Source organism: Artemia sp. Qi Xiang Cuo, chromosome 9 (assembly GCF_049724085.1).
Source record: "Artemia sp. Qi Xiang Cuo chromosome 9, ASM4972408v1, whole genome shotgun sequence".
NCBI classification, from domain to species: Eukaryota; Metazoa; Arthropoda; class Branchiopoda; order Anostraca; family Artemiidae; genus Artemia; species Artemia sp. Qi Xiang Cuo.
In genome coordinates, this window is record NC_142802.1 from 18413964 (window position 1) to 18431679 (window position 17716).

The 17716-nt window shown below is 32.8% G+C and overlaps 1 protein-coding gene across 6 annotated transcripts in view; it reads right to left on the reverse strand.

Annotated features, from left to right (window-relative positions):
• The window catches only part of LOC148948392 (PMS1 protein homolog 1-like), a 104755-nt gene that overhangs the window by 85268 nt on the left and 1771 nt on the right, over positions 1–17716 (reverse strand). For all 6 annotated transcript variants that reach the window (XM_089093908.1, XM_089093911.1, XM_089093912.1 and 3 more), the window contains exon 2: positions 13593–13762. In XM_089093908.1, coding sequence (XP_088950034.1) covers positions 13593–13751 — 159 coding nt within the window. In that variant the 5' untranslated portion in view covers positions 13752–13762. The remainder of the gene's footprint in view (positions 1–13592; positions 13763–17716) is intronic.

Sequence of the window (17716 nt, forward strand, 5' to 3'; positions counted from 1 at the left end):
AACAATTGAAGTCGACTTACCCCTCAACCCCCAATTGGAAAATATTCTTGCTAACAATTACAACGAAGGGCCACCACATCCCTTGTATTTCACAATTCCAAATCAAGCCCAGTATCCCCTTATAAACCCCCAAATGGAATCTACTCAACAAAACCCTCAAACTTATGATAGCGTGACTGCTAGGACCCAATACCCCACTACCCAAATAAATAATCCAACTGGCCAATGCTCCTCAAAAGATCTATTCACCACAAGGAACGCCCAAAATGCAACCGCTACCGGCCGATACAGAAAACTAAGAAAATATTGATCATGGCTGTTAGTTAAATTCAAAAGGAGGTAAAATTCTTTTTCTCGCTTAAATACATATAAAAAAAGAAATATTTATTTTTACAAGTTTAGTATAGTAAATTGTGCAAACAAGGGTATAGCGGTAATCTAATACCTCGTGCGCCATTCACATTAAGCTAGAGCACCCTTTTTTGCATGGTGTTGGCAGTAATGTGGAAGTTTTACATTATTGCTAACGCCATAGCAAACAATGTTAAATTCTCTGAAGACTTTTCATTTCATTCCTGGTTCTTTAAATAATGTAGTCTATATCCGCATTTGAAGATGAATAGAATAAAATTTAGAATTATTATTATTTTTACTTAGTATTTTTATTATTACGGCATTGGAAATCTTGATAATCCGTTTAGACATTTAGTCAAAAGTAAAACCTTAGTTTATAAATATCTTTTTATCATTATTAATATTATCAAGATAGCCAACCATAAGACACGCAGTATTAATGACTTAAATAACTCATAACCACTTCTCGTAGTAAAACTCGAAAGACAAAAAAAAAGGGCTTTGGTGCAAACAGCAACCAAAAATATTCTTTTAAGGATAAAAGTAAATTCAGCCGAATGAAAAACCACTACGGATTGCCTTAATCACCCCCCTCCCCTATAAACTAAATGAACAAATAACATTTTAAATTTTTCTAAAAAACCACACCTTTTACCTCAAATGTTATTAATTGTGTACATAGTTCGAATCGGCTCCTTGTAAAATGTTAATTCGAGACAATAACCTTACGCCCATAACTTTCAATCGCGTTCGAGAAACCACAAAAAATTTATGGCAAATTAGTCGGATCACCTACCCGTTTTTTCCTCAAAAAAATACTTTCCCTTTTTCATTTTTGTAATATTAGCAATTAGATTAATTGACCTGCGTACTATTGTATATTCTGAACTATTTTAATACCCTTATTAATAAATAATCTATTCGCCTAAAATCAAAGATAATATGAATTATCAACTTTCTAGGCTTAAATGTCCACTAAATAACAATAATAAAAGGTCAAAGCTAATTCACATACCTCAAGTAAATTATGACGCTTACCTCGCAAAAAAAACCTTTTCGATAACTGACCCTCGGATTCTAGCAATCAAATGTAGGTAGCCGTCCCAAAATAGTCAATAAAAAAAATACACAAAATAGTATACTATTCTGTTTCGAAACCTAAATTAACAAAGAAGAATAATCAAAGAAGAAGAATTGAGAAGAAGAATCAAAGAAGAAAGAACAAAGAAGAAGAGAATTGACGCAAACCAAAAAAAAATCAATACCCTGAACGTAAAAATAAATCAAAATTGTAGCATTTAAAATACTATTTTTGGCCGTTAAATTTCAACCTAGAGAAATGCGATATAATCCTTAATAGGAGATGAGTCCGTAGATACAAACAAAACCTCAAGGGCAGTATAATTCTTAAGCTATAAAAATAAGCCCCAGAAATGCGCAAAACATAGGAAAACCTGAAAGGAAAAGTTTTATGGCCTTATTCTATTGATCCCTTCAGTTCGATGTATTTTTTGCGTGGCATAATCCAAAGTTAATTGACATATCTTTTAATTCGAGTGTGACAATCACCTTGAATAAAATTAGTCCAATAATTATCGTTCGCAGTTTATGAACTTAACAATAACAAATATTATGCTGCTTCGGAAACCAGACAAAAAAAAATAATAGGCCTTGAAGAAGAGTGTCCGCTAAAGAATTAAGGCATAAATCATAACCCACCACTTGGAATAAATCGAGAATTACCGCACATAAACCATAGGAGTGGCCCGTAAACTCAACAAGTAGAAAAAATCATAGAAAAATCATAGAAAAAAAAATCAAAAATCAATATATATATATATATATATATATATATATATATATATATATATATATATATATATATATATATATATATATATATATATATATATATATATATATATATATATATATATATATATATATATATATATATATATATATATATATATATATATATATATATATATATATATCCTGTAAAAAATAACCCGTAGAATAAGTAGAAACCTAGAGGAAGTAAATCATAGTGCAGAAATTATTAAGTTAAATAGCCTACAAAACAAAAGAAATGTACGCATATAATCCTAGTTTTCCAAAGAATGGATTAGAAATCAGTAATAGATATGCCGACACAAACATGTCGCGAGCCCCTTGTCAATAAGTGGTCAATTGCGAAAATGATAAGACAAATATCATAAGAGGTAGGGTGAACCCCCCCTTTCGTAACGGGAACTTCTGAAACTAAATCCGCGCTATAGTTCTCACGAATGAAGAATAATGTTGTGGTTTTAGCCTAATTCTCGAGGGATTGTGTAAAAATAAAGCGTAACCCAAATTCGAAATGTTTGCGCAAAGAAAAATACGGGTTCTGCAAGGCATATTGTTAAGACGAGTAGATCGAAATTGGACAAATATAGGCCTGCCAATGCGCAGAATAACAGCCGAGATCAATTACGAAATAACGAGTTAAAATACAAATAAGCAAATTCTCCGAAATATTACCATAATTCGTGAACATTCGTGTAATAAGAGCCACGATATTTAATAATTTTTACATACCTTATAAGCTGGTCACGGCACTCGATTCTTGCCAAACCCTGTTCCCTCAAAGAAGGAGTGTAACATGGTCAACTGTATGTTATTCATGAAAATCCAGTTTTACAAAATATATGCTATTTAAGAGTCCAAAAAAATATGTATTTACTGAGGCACACATGAGCTTGAACTAACGCTAATAAAAGTAAAACGAAAATTTTTACAAAGTATGAATGATTCAAAAGTAGTTTCTAATGCAATTGGACAAAGGTGGAAGCCGTAAATCAACGAGATTTTATGAATGGATGAATAGAATCGTACCACGTTTGATATCCCATAACAAGACCTAAAAGTAAGATTTCCTTCTTGTTCAAAAACACGTTTTGGAAGGTATCACGATAAAGTTAAAAATCGCAAGAACTTTCTCTTCAAGACAAACCCCCTGTAAAACGTTAACCAAGTAAAAAAAATATATATACAATATTTAAAGTAAATAATAGTTTGTACCTCAGGGACCAAATCGATTTAAAAATCAGAACAAGTCTGCCCCAAGACCGTTTCAGCGCTCTAATAATGTCAAACTTGCAAAATATCGCGATAAAATTCAAAAAATAATAAAGAATATAGGTGATATCATATTTGAATGTACGAATTCTCCCCCCCCCTTGTAGCACCTTTTCTGCCACGAAATCAGGATAGGCCAAGTAGACAGATTCCTTTCAATGACGTCAGTTGGTTTTGGTGTCTCGACGTGATAAGTCGAGACATTGAAACTAATTGGTTTCAATTGTTTACGTAAAAGAAAAAAAATGTTAGAATTAGAATTGGCAGAACCCTTAGTTTTGTGTAAAAAAAATTGGCCAACACTGAACAAGATAAAAACTCTAGCCACTCAGGCAAACTATATCCTTAAAATAATATAAGGTAATCAAGTTTTATGCTTGGCACCACGCGCGAAAAAAAGGGTTAAAGTAATTATTAAAATTGGAAAGAAATATGACTTCCGCAAAATATATGGACCTACTAAATAACACAGTAAAATTCAACATAAAAACTTAGATAACATCGCGTTTAAATATATGTACCTTCGCCGCGTGGCACTATCTCTGCCATTGCAGCGGAATAAGCCGAAACATTAAGTATTGATACGATTTTTAAGTCATTTGAAATGGAAAATTTATTCTTTATTAACTAGGCTTCGTATTCCACCAATTTTTGCGCAATTCTGAAATAGCCTAAAATAAGGAGTTTATTCCTACATATTCTAACGGTATTATTTGAGTAAACGTCAATGTACAACTCTTCATTCGAACTAACTTAAGAAATAGCCATCAAAATAAGCAATTAAGGAAGAACAGACTTCAATATAAGATAAATTAACTCCCTTTAAATTAATCAAGTGCGAGAATGAGGAAAATAAATTAATAAATAATTTAATAGCAGGAAATTATGAAAAAAAACCTTTAATTAAAGCTGACTAAAATGTGACAATAAATGAAAATGCCTTACAGTTTAATAGCTTACTATTGCTTTGTAATAAGTATTAAGGCCTTAGTTTTCAATGGCCTTAGAAGATAATTTGTATTTTCAAACTTCTGTCGTAAGGAAATTTGCTTACGTTGGCAGAATAAGCGATAACTACGGATGCTTAAAAGATTGTTGGATATGAGGATTCACCAAGTATTCATATTTGTGCATGAAAACAGGGATCGAATGCCCACATTTAATTCTAAAAGAAAATTTTAGAACTTTTTCAAACTTATCGTCAGTTCCCGCATTAATAGAATCCAGCTTTTTCAGAAATGTACCGTTTTTTTTCTTTTGATTTTTCGTTTGCATTTATTCAATACTAGTGCAGACGATATCAACGGAAGGTAAGACTCTATACTAATTTGGACTACAACTGTAATCGGCCCAGGACCAACATTAACTGTTACCATACCTAGGTTGATAAATATGACAAAACCGCACCTAATCGGTAAATTTTTTTTTACATGAATACCACATAATATTGTCAAGAATAGGGAACTTTTCCGTCACAAAATTTAAGATAATCAAATGAACTGTCAAATGAACAAAAATATTAACTAAGCCTCACGTAAAAAGTACTAAAATTCTCTCTTAAACGATTTAAGCTCGAGAACCCACTAACTAAGTAAGAAGACAGTTTTAGCTAAAAATCAGTAGGGGTACCCCACCCATTCCAGGGGGTAATAATATTAACTTTTTTTACTCTCGATAAGTAATGAAAGCTCAATATACACGGCGAAACTCTTTTATAAGAACAAAATAACCAAATAATCCGTGAAAACCCCATAAAATACTTGGAAATCGATGCAGGACGACTTATTCAAAATAGCCACTGGAATTAAAGTGAGATTTGTGAAAACGGATACACCCCCAATCGGGGAAAGTTGAGGCCGAGGGTTGGCGTGGCGTATATATCCCACTACGCAAGCACTTGATCCCTGACTCCCTATGAGAAACAACTATAGAGATAGGAAATGTGATCGCGAAAATTATACGAATAAAACCTAAGTCGTGGGGAGCCGTTGAACAACTGCTGTGACCTATGGTGCGTTTTATCCCATCGGTCATCACGGTCTGTCCGGAGAACTTTCACGAGAAGATCAACTCCCTATGAATAGTGACCAGCTAGAATTGCCCTACCTTACTTTTGTTACTAGAAAAAAAAATTCTCTAATAAAGCTAACCTCTCAAAGGAATCTGCGGAAGAGATGGGTAGAGAAGCCTCACACATGAGGAAGTTGTGTCCGGAGAACGGATAGCTTTAAAATTAGTTTTTGGAGATAGGTTCTAGAGTTGGTTTTAAAAATTCTGGAATTAACTCTGGAATTAGTCTTCAAAGATTACTTTCAGTCGCGATGTCTTATTACTCTTTGGATCTATCTTTGGAGCAACAATTTCCTTACGAAGAACAACTTGTACCGAAAAAGAACGTAAAATACTAATAAAAAAATTAAATACCATAAAATTAAAAAGGCCAAGTAAACTACTATAACTTATGATGAACATTATTAACTTGAAAATGCATAGCTATCACGTAATCATTTCTATACCTTAAACTACTATAACTTAGCATAATTACTTTGAAAATATATTACTATTATGTAATCATTTACTATGTAATCATTGATAAATGTTATACAATAACACATTTGCAGATACAGGTACGTGAGTAACCGTCGACCACTGAAACGTCGAAACAAGCCATTATATGGTACGTTGCTAATATTAACTTAAAATCTAAAATAATAAATCCAAAAAAAAACAGAAACTATGATAAGATTCCCGAGCCAGCCACAGTTAAGTAGTTGTAGACTAGAAAACATAACCTCATGGAAACTCATGAAAAGCCATAGCATGGATAACATTAATGATTCCTTAAAAGAATGGGTTCTTATCAAAACAGTGGAAAATCCTGACTGTTCCACACTACATTTCCTTTTGAAATCTCCAAGGAAAGTCTTGAAAGACAGAATGATCCTAATATTAATAGCAACCTTAGTTCATTATAATTTTAGCGCACGTGTAATGACGAGAACACTCGAATACACCAGGCTGAGCGCCAACCTAGAATTCCAAATCTTAATACAAAGGATTCCAATAACAAAGTATGCTTTATTATGTGATTATATCGCAAACAACATTTGGTATGATCAGGACGATAACAACATCACTACAATTTGGCCCATTAAATTTCTCGCCATTCTAATAGACCGAAGAAATATGCTAAAAGGAGAAAGCTTCCTTAAGGCCTTATACGTCAATTGTGTAAATAACACGTACCTAAACCCAATAAACCCTTCAACGGGATCTGTTATTTTTCAAATCACCCAGAGGGATTATAAAGACATAAATAAAATAACCCTTAATTTCTTCCAACAAGACGAAAGTTTCGGAATCAAAATAGTCCCCAGCTTTGATGTAATCGTGCGTGAGCAACTATAATGTTGCCAATTGCACACAAGCTTAAGTTTTTCTGTGATAATAATAATATACGACCCATTTTCATTATCTCAATGGTGCCGGTAAGCCATTCGATAAAATATGCAAAGGAACGATATAATTGCTACATTGGAAGATCTACATCTCCCAAACCATTTATTAGTATATTTAATGCATTTGAATACGACTGAGAATGGTAAAAACAACGTAGTATTTGAACTCAAATTTATCAGTTCAAATGTATCATCGTGGGAAAATTATCGACTTACAAATATGTTAACATCCCCAGGCTCGAAGGCGGTACTGCCTGACGACGCACCCATACTAAAACTGAAAGCCGATATCCGTGGAGAAAATTGTGTATATAAATAATCCCGTCAAAATAAATAATAGAAGAGCTCACCAATATTATTTGAAGTGCTATGTCTAGGTTGATCAATTATTATTTGAAAAGTGTATTATATGAATAAACTAGTAGTGTATTAATATGTTGTAAAACATGGGTCAGAGAGTGAATATCCAAGGATTTAAATATATCGTCTGTTTAAATTTTAGAAAAAAGGGTAGTTTATTGAAAAACCCAATACTTTTAAGCATGTATGGAACTTTGGATAATCGAATTACGTTTGAATACACAAATAGCCAAGTGCAAGGTGGCACTCGTGAACAAGTAGTTTAACCTCGACCTTAAGTTGCCTTACATTTCATTCAAAAGTAAATATTCATTATTGGTTAATATGGAGCTTTAGAAGTATCGAATTAAGTCGAACGAATAAGTACCCGAGTGTGAGGAAGTACTGGCGAAAAGGTAGTTTGATCTCGACCTAGAGCAACCATGATTGTAACAGATCTTGAATAAAAGTAACTAGACAAAAGCCAATAGAAACTACCTTTCATTTCAGAACAATGGCCAAGGCAATCATTGATACAGAGTTTATAACTATCAAGTATACAAAAGAAAACGTGATATACTCTGCAGCAATCCTCATTGTGAATAAATCAGGGGAAGAAGTTTTCGCGAAAAAGTGGAACGTCAAATACGATTTAAGGAAATATAACGTTGAATCGTATCGGTTTGGACTATGATTGGCAAATATACCCAAATATCGATCCGTAACAGGAAAATTGGGAATAAAATACAATGGGAAAAAGGATAAGTACCTTCAACATATGCAGAAGCCACGTGGCTGACGATGTAGTTGTTCGCATAACAATACAATCTATATTGAAAATCCAAAAGAATAAAATCGCGAAAAAATGAATATATTTATAAAATAGATTACATTGCAATATAAATTAACACATATTAATTCTACAATTAAACAGAACGGTGCGACTAACGAATCTTATGATAATCTTCATTGTTTGCGCAGCAACCAAAGACGTCGTAAAGCAGGGAATCATAACTAAGCATAGGAACTACCCCCAAAATAGCTGTAATATATGAAAAATATAAATTCTCCTATTCGGAAGAGAGACCAAAGATAATCACATACGGGAAACCAATGTGGAGCGTCTTCAGCTCATTTCAAGTGGAATATTTAGTTGCTTACGAGACTGAAGCTCATTAATTCCCCTAACCATGAGGATTTAGTTAACCCCGAATTATGGAAAAATTATTAGACCACATGGGAAAAGTGAAAAGAAAGATAACATTGGGTTGAGCAAGATGCAGAACCTAAACCCAGAACTCCCCGATAACCCTTAAGCCAAAAAATAAGGGAGGACATGATCGAGCGAATGGGAGTATAGGTCCTTATTCGTACTATGTCCAGTCCCTCGTCTCTAATTATTGTTTGCGTGAGCCATGCAGCTGTAGAGATATATATGCATTTCTTAAGCGGCATGAACGTGCGTAAACAGTAAAGTCATGAAAATTTATAGTAAATTAAGACCTCTTATTAAGCCACGTAAGCTACCTCATGTTCAATTAGATAGTTGAAAATTAATTTAATTACATAGTTAAAAATTTAACGCAAGAATTAGTTGAATGTTGAGAAACATGTAAGATAAGTTAAGCACTGAAATATGTGCTGAAGATATATATAAGTATTGTTGTAGAAATTAGCATATTGTGTAATTTTTCCTCGTAGTTAATCATTTTTTAGGATTACTGAGTTTGTCTCACAGTAATCCAGTGTCGCTGCAATATGCAAAAAAAAGCATGAAAATTGCTCTTATTTGTTTTATCTTTAAATTTGACTTTACTCATATTAATTCGATATCGTTAGTGTGATTGATCACGACTATTGCTTCAAATAATAGTCCCTTTACAATATTTTATAAATTATGTATTATTGTCTTATGTGTTTTAGCTTACTTGATTGTAAAGAGCATATGATTCTGCCTAGATATTTATATTCTAGGAAGCGGAGTAATCAGTGGAAATTCATTCATGGTATACCAGCACGCAACACAGATACAACCTAGTAGCATCTACTCTCATCATTCGTCAACCAACGATAAGTACTCACCAAACAAATCCCTGAAGGCAATACCCTGATGACAATCCCAGTTACCAAAACCTAGTACCAGGTAACACTATCTCAAACAATATCGTCAAACCGAAAAACCCCATATATATATATATATATATATATATATATATATATATAAATATATATATATATATATATATATATATATATATATATATATATATATATATATATATGTATATATATATATATATATATATATATATATGTATATATATGTATATATATATATATATATATATATATATATATATATATATATATATATATATATATATATATATATATATGTATTAATCGATGATTATCTAGAGAACCACCCCGACCAGTCATGTCGTAAAACTGCACAAAAATCCGTCAAAAAACTATCCTTAGACGACAAGGTCCCAAACATTAAATACCAAGGACCAAGAATAACCCTGGAGTTAATCCCTCAATGATTATGTATCGTAAACCGCAAGTCAAAGACAATATGTTAAAACAAGGCTCCAAGTTTAAGTTTTGACCCTATCCAATCATTATTAGACGTCGCAAAAACAAACCATCCTCCATGAGAAGAAGAGCCAAACATGAACAATTTCGTGGGAAATATAAACTGTACGTGCTAAATTTTCCCAAAATAAAGTGTTCAGAGAAGAGACCCAACCAAGTTATTATAGTTATAATCCCCATGATTAAGCCCTCGATGATTGTGTATCATTGAACCGGAAATCAGAGACAATGCGTCGAACCTAGACCCCAAGATCAAGTTTTGATCCAACCGTAATTACCTTTATATGTCGTAACGCAGACCTTTATTCAAGTAAAAGAAGGGCCGAATGTGAATAATTTAAGGGAAACATAAACTGTACGCGTATTAAATTTTCCCGAGGATAGAAGTGATCAGAAGAGATGCCTACCCGAGTTATCAAGATACCCAGCCCCTGTAATCAATTCCCAGCGGGATATGTACCCAATATTATACCAACGACTCTATAACACCAACCCCTCGTATATGATGTGACCAACCATGCACCGACTATTTTGTGCGCTAAGTCATACTTATGAATATTTTAAATGCTTACCCCAAGAAATAAGCGCCAAAAATTGAGACATCACGAAGAAAAAGAATGAACAATTAGCCGACCCAGTAATTAATTCAACAGAAGCCCAAAAAAAAGTGACAACGTATGTGAGTATTATAGACACGTAGAATGATGAAGTAAGTGTGAAATCTTATGTATCTAACATGTAACTTTAATGAATATTGAGAAACTTTTCAAAAATAAATGAAACAAGTGACATTATTCCAGTGCTACTCCCAGATATCAAGTTAAAATCTCGTAATATGTGTATAAAATCATTTCTTTTACAAGTTTGTTTTATTAACATGTTTTTGTGTTATAAGTTAGATGTAAGAAGCTACTTTAAAATTCAATAGCTTATCGTATCAGTATATCGTCAGGTGGAAGTATAGTGTAGTATTAAAAGTAATGAACGTGTATTTTCAGTAATCAATATCATGTCATGTAGTAAAATAATTGCAAAGGCAGAAATTAGAAAGTTAAAACCATGCAGAATTATTAGCATATCAGGTGAAGGCATTTTCGGTATTATGTGGAGGAAGGTAATATTTAAATACTCAATCATATAATCAATACATTAGTCAGTAGAAACTCTTTGGCCCTTTCGCCAAATAGAGTGAATAGGTGATGGATCTTTAAGTAATGTTTTCACATAAAGCAATGAGGAATATGAAAAAAAAATATACGTCTTACTAAATGTGAGTTAATTCAAATAATAAGTGAGAAATTAAAAAAAAATTAATAATGATAAAACGGAATCAAAATTAAAAAAAAATAAAAAGAGAAATAGTAAACACAACGATGAGGACATCATTAACAATGGGTGAGGATGATATCTAATGGAATCAAAATTAAAACCTCAAATCTTCCAAATAAAAGTTAACCACGAACATAAAATCACCCAAAATATGAACCTAAAAATTAAAGTAACCCACTGATCGAGTATGGCTTAATCGTCCAATTTAAAAAGTAGCAAAACAAATGTATCTTGATCGAACAAACTTTGTATAATCTTTCCCACATAAAACGTAGTAGTAATAAATAAATCCATCTCGGTGTCACCAAAATATGCAATAATATCAGTGTGACCAAATGTTACGCGACAGACGACTAACAATGTATTTTTAATTTTAAGAGCTTGAATTTCCAAACTGTCAAGAGAAGGTAAAATTTATCATACAAAAAAATAGTCACTAGACATACAAAGTATTTTCATGTAATCTAGTTGCATAGTTCTGAAACTAAGTTTAGGATTATGTATTCCAATGTAACTAAGTTCTATTGTCCCTTAACGAGTGTCACCATGACAAATTATAAGCCATTTGAAAACTAAGTGACATGCTATTACCAATAAATTTACAAAAGTAATTCTTTGTTTTGTCAAGAAAAATTCCAAAGTGAAATCGTAGAGCTATAAATCGTAGGAAAGCTGAATTAGCCAATTGGTGTATTCCCTGTCCAATAGAAATATAGGACATACTATTGAACCAATTGGACCAATGTAACATGCTTTTTAGCAACGCCTGAATGTAACCTCTGGCGACATTGGAGAGTATAGTTAGTTAGAACTTGGCAATTTGGGTCAGTCTTGAAGGAGTTCTAGGACAGTTTTAGAGTCAGTCTAGAGCAGTCTAATGTAAGTGAACTATGATCTAACTATTAGTAACTTTTGACAATTTTTTTGAGATCATTAACAGACTTATGTTGCATTGCATATGCTCCCGTGTGTAACTTTATCCAAGTGCCTATGGCAGTGAATTGAAGTGCAGATAATTTTGATATTCCTGAATCAGCTTTGTATCACTAATGTGAATAAAAATAAATACATTACTTTCTTAATTTTGTCTCTTCATGTTAGTATTTCTCAATATACTTAGTCCTTGTGGCTCCAACCGCTCTCTAGGGAACCTGAATCCTAGTAGTCTGATTTCGACTCAGTATGGCCATTAGCATATGCTCCTCGATTGACTCGCTGTTTTAATCCCCCGTCATAAATATCCCCCCCCCCGCAACTTTAGTAAAAATCTTACAAAAATCCCCCCATTTAGAAACATCATAAATCCCCCCCCCATTAGAAATGCAACAAGCCCACCTGAAAGATACTGGAAAGGTTGAAGATATTCTACAAGTTTCAAATCGTCTAGAAACGGACCCCTAAATGAACCAAAACTTAACTAAACAACTTGTTGAGCAGCTGAGAAGCAAAACTGATTAAATCAGCTTTAGTTGGTTTTAGAGAATGTACTGTATATAATTACTTGACTGACTCTTAACTTGGTATGTTTACCCTATTGTAGCATAGTGGATTGATGCCCTGGTTGGCAATACTTGGCAAAGGGTCTGATCCCTGCCAAGGAAATGTTAGGACAAGTTTGCTACTTGTCTCCATAAAAAAAACAGCAACTGGAATGTTGACTCATTACCCTATGCACCAGCAATGGCTCTGGTAGATTTTTATGGTTTTTTTTACTCACACAAAAGTTCACTGTAACTAGGAACAAACTCCAAAGATTAACAAAAAACCTTTCAGTGTATGAGCATTAAACATTTTTTGTCAGGAGCCAGTTTGGTAAGTCCCCATTCACATGAATTTAAACACATTCCCAATATTAGAACATATGAACAAACATCTAAAAATCAAGGCACCTCATGACTTACGACTAAAGAAAAACATGTTGATTATGCTATTGTGTAAGAATCAAACATGTATAGGATAAGCTCAAATCTCCAGCTGCTATCTACAAATGGCTTATCAAGGAAAAATGCGGATGTTGCGTAATCAGTAACCTGCTTGTAACTACAGAAGCTAATGTATGTAATAAAATTTTCAGATTTTCTTTGTAACTGCTGAAGCTTGAAGCTATGATTTATTAGTGAAGTTGATACAATAAAATGTCAGAAAAATTTGAAAAATAGTTAAAACTTATCAGAAAATTTAGCAAGAGCACAATGACCACCAATATGAGCCATTACATGCTGTTTTTGTGGATAATTAGAGCTGTTTAAAAATAGAGCAAAATACAAATATTTAGCAATCAACCCCAATTCACAGAAAAATTGTTCTTTGCATTCCTAAGGCATTGGACATATAAATTTGATTTCAAATAAGATGTTAACTTATAATTATTGAAAAGCTAAATTAACTCACCAGTTTAACATCAACAGCAGAGCAGCCAGCATCAATAGCGTTTTCAACAAGTTCCTTTACTACACAAGAGGTTTTGATGATTATTTGACTGCAACGTAAAGCTTGGACTGTGGCTTCTGAAAGGACTGCAATTTTATTCCCTTCTGTTCTTTGAGCCATGCCCCTTAATCCTATATGAAGACAAAGCAGCATTGCATTAGTATTTAAAGAACTATGGATAAATATATCATGACTGTTATGCCTAAAGGTCGTATCTGACATTTTCAAACTTTTGAAACAATTACCAAAAACAGTTTGCCATGCTGCTCCCTTTGATCCTCCTGATTTGGATTACTCTGATGACCCTCCCTTCAAGGAAAGCTTGACAAACCCTATTTGACAATTACTTCAGTGTGTAGAAATCTCAGATATGACTTTTAGGCATGACAGTAACATTAGTAACTGTATGCTTGTACCCAAGAAAGGACATGGGGATTCCAGCTAAGATTGGATTCCCCTCCTCCACTGGAAAAATCTTCCATGAAAAGACCTTCTTTTTTTACCATTGGGCAAATTTCCTTTGACCCCCCCCCCTAGTGTTTGATCTGTCTATTTCTATCTTTGGATGCAGCAGTCTCGATATTGGAACCAATAAAATTGACTTTTGTAGCTTTAAAATTTCTCAATATGAAAAAAAACGATTTATTTGATTTCAGTGTTCCAAAGCAGAATAGCAAAATTTCAGGTTTAACAAAACCTATAAAAGTACAGACTTCATATGGGTTAGAATAGGAAAATTAGAAAGTTTCATAAGAAACTATTGTGCTTTTAAATTGCATTTTTATGTGCAAAAACCCAAACTTTTAAAAGGACTGTGTGGAATTTCTGAGCAAGCATTGGATTATATTCCATTATTTATAGTTGATATTTACAAGAATTGACTTATTCCTCAGTGAGCTTCAGTTTGTATTCTCCTGTTGTAGAAAATAAACTACCAAATTGGAAAATCTAAGAAAACTAGATAATACATGAACTAAAAAAAAGTAACACAGAGGAAACTTTACACAAAATCAAAATTAAAAATAACAGAACAAAAACAGTCCAGCTAGAAAAAACAAAAAGAAGGGAATGATTACTCTAAAGAAACTGTCAATATAAACATTAGCATTTGAAGAAAAGAGGGTATAAAGTTATACTAGACTGTGCTATTACATATATATATGTTAGATATTTATATATATATATATATTATATATATATATATATATATATATATATATATATATATATATATATATATATATATATATATATATATATATATATATATATATATATATATATATATATATATTTATATATATATATATATATATATATATATACATATATATATGATCAGTTTGCAATAAATTGAGGAAGAGGAATCTTTGTCAGACTAATAAGGATGGCTACTTAATGGGTAGTAAGGGAAAGGGAAAAAATCATGGGCCTGGTGATTAATTAGAGCCTTTTTGCTAAACCTAAATAAGCTTAGTGCCTTTTGTTTGTACAAAACTTAGTAGATGAGAATAATTGCTGAAGTCAGATCTGGTGAAATGCAGTTGAGTTCTATAAGGATAACCTGGATAGCTCAATTATTTCAGTATTTCTACCATTGTAAACCTCAGTGAGATTAAGCTTAATTCTTGCTAGAAAATTAGGCAAAGTATCTTTTAGATTATTATAACCACTCAAAAGTTTACAGGCATTCAGTTATGCTCTCCAGATATTTCGGTTGGATTAGAGGGAATCCTAGATTAGCAGTATCATGTTTTGATGTAATTTGACTTCTAGTTCTTTGTTCAAGCCTATGTTGCATTCTATGGGTTACCAAGTAGTGATCATTACTAGATGAATTTATTGCTGTGTTATAGCACAGTCTAGTATCTAACTTTGATGATGCTAGCACAAAATCAAGTAATATGGCTTTGGGTACTTGGCAATAATCAGCGTTGGATGACTCACTGAATAAGTGAATGAATAAGGTCTGTTTCCCATTCTTAACATCAGTTAAAAAACTAATTAATAATAAAAATAATAATTGAATGCAATATAATATAATCAATGACAAAAAAGAGAAATATCCAACAGATCCACTAAACAGAACAGAAATATTACACTTCAAGAAAACAGCTCTTAAAGGTCACAGTTCAGATCAAGTGATATTCAAAATTTATTCCGCCTTTCAATAATAGTGGTGAGAGGATTAGTAGCTCCATATCTTACTGTTATTCTTCAATTATTGAAGAAAATACATCCAAGTGCAATTAAACTTGTTTATTACAGTATTGCTTTAATGAAATCTGATCAATGAAATGTAGCTCACCAAGGACAATTTAGCAAGATAGCTCAAACTCACCAAAATACTCATGAAAAAAAAACAACCAGTAAGCCTGGAAATATCTGAGGCAGTAGTAGTTTTAAGAAGCAAAGCTAGACTCTCCATCCCTAGGTAGCATAGGAAATTTGTCAGCACACCTCAAAGTGGCAAAAGGCTGCAAACATTGCTAAGCTTCATGCCAAGCAAGGTGATGGCTAATGTGCTGCAGGGAGACCTTAAGGAGTGGCGCCCCTTGAGAAAACTATAGCCTAGTAAATGATACAGTATTTGCACTGGATTCTGATTAAAGGATAATTCTTCTGGATTTGGTTTGTTTTGGTGGGCTTTTTCTGGTTGGGAAACCTCTTCCTAGCTAATTTATCTACTAAGGTTTGCCTCCTCATAATAGCATAACATTTCTAAACAGAACAAATAATGGGTTGGAAATAATAGGCTTGAGACTCTCTGTGCAGGATTTCAACCCTTGTTGATAGAAAGGCATCACCAAGTGCTGAAAACCAAATTGTGACCAAGATGGGCCCAGGATTACACATTCAACTAGAGGTCCCACAGACTTTATGTAGATTCAAGAAAATATTTTTGTCCTGCACTGGGTCTAGGGCTGTTGCTTTCTGTGAGGCCAAAATAAATTCAAAAACATAAAGAATATGAAAATTGCAACTTTAAATGTTACAATGTTAAAACATTCTATCATATCAACATTTTGATCAAAAAAATTCAGATGCTTCAAACTGGACTTATTAGGAGCTTTAGATACTCATATCCCAGTTGTAGGAAACATGAAATTAAGTGCTATAGAATTTATTTGCTCAGGCAGGAAGAATAGGATACATAGACAGGGTGTAGGGCTCATGATGAACAAGGAAGCTGTCTTGTTTAGGTTGGTAAGGTATTAATAATGGAACACTAGTCACTCATTTTAAGACTGAAAAGTGCAGGATTTTTTAGACCCCAATGACGCTATTAAAGAACACCTTGCTCATCCTTTAAATTATAGGACCTCTTGTAACCCAATGGATTTCTTGGAAGAAATATTGCAATACACAAACAACTATGCTGACAGTTACATGAAAACATGAGAAGTGGAGGGTGATTTAAAGCAACCTGTTGCTTTGCTGGGGCAATAGACTTGGATAGAAGACAAGTGACAATGAGAATCAATATATAAAATCCTGCCCTATAGCCATTGAGCTCCTGGTGCTATAAACATATTGAACTTTATTGAATTCAAATTTTACTTAAAAATTTAATAAATATAGAGAGCCCCACAAAAAAAAATGAATTTGCTTACAAATGCAATTTTAAGCCCATTATGAACCCTCAAATATGATATCTTATTCTCTTATTTTTAGCTATAAAAAAAGGGTGAGAAACATCAATTATTACTTCATCAAATGCTGAATAATTGTATTTAATACACTACACTGTAGCTCCACTATGATTTACCCCCCCCCTTCATGTTCAAACATAAGCTAGCCCAAATTATATATTTCCTAAGTGCTTTACTGGTAAACTGGTTGAAATAAGAGTGATGTTAACAGCAGTATATAAGCTGTAGGGGTAAATTTCTAGGTGGCACTATAATTTAGCTAGGGTGAAAGTGAAAACATCATTTGATGCCTTTTTTTATGCTCTTTCATAGTTCAATAATTGTTTCTGGGGCTAATTGCATCTTGATCCCTCAAAGAGGCCCCAAAGCTATTTAATATGAATTATGAAAGAGCATAAAGCATAAATGATGTTTTCATTTTCATCATAGCTA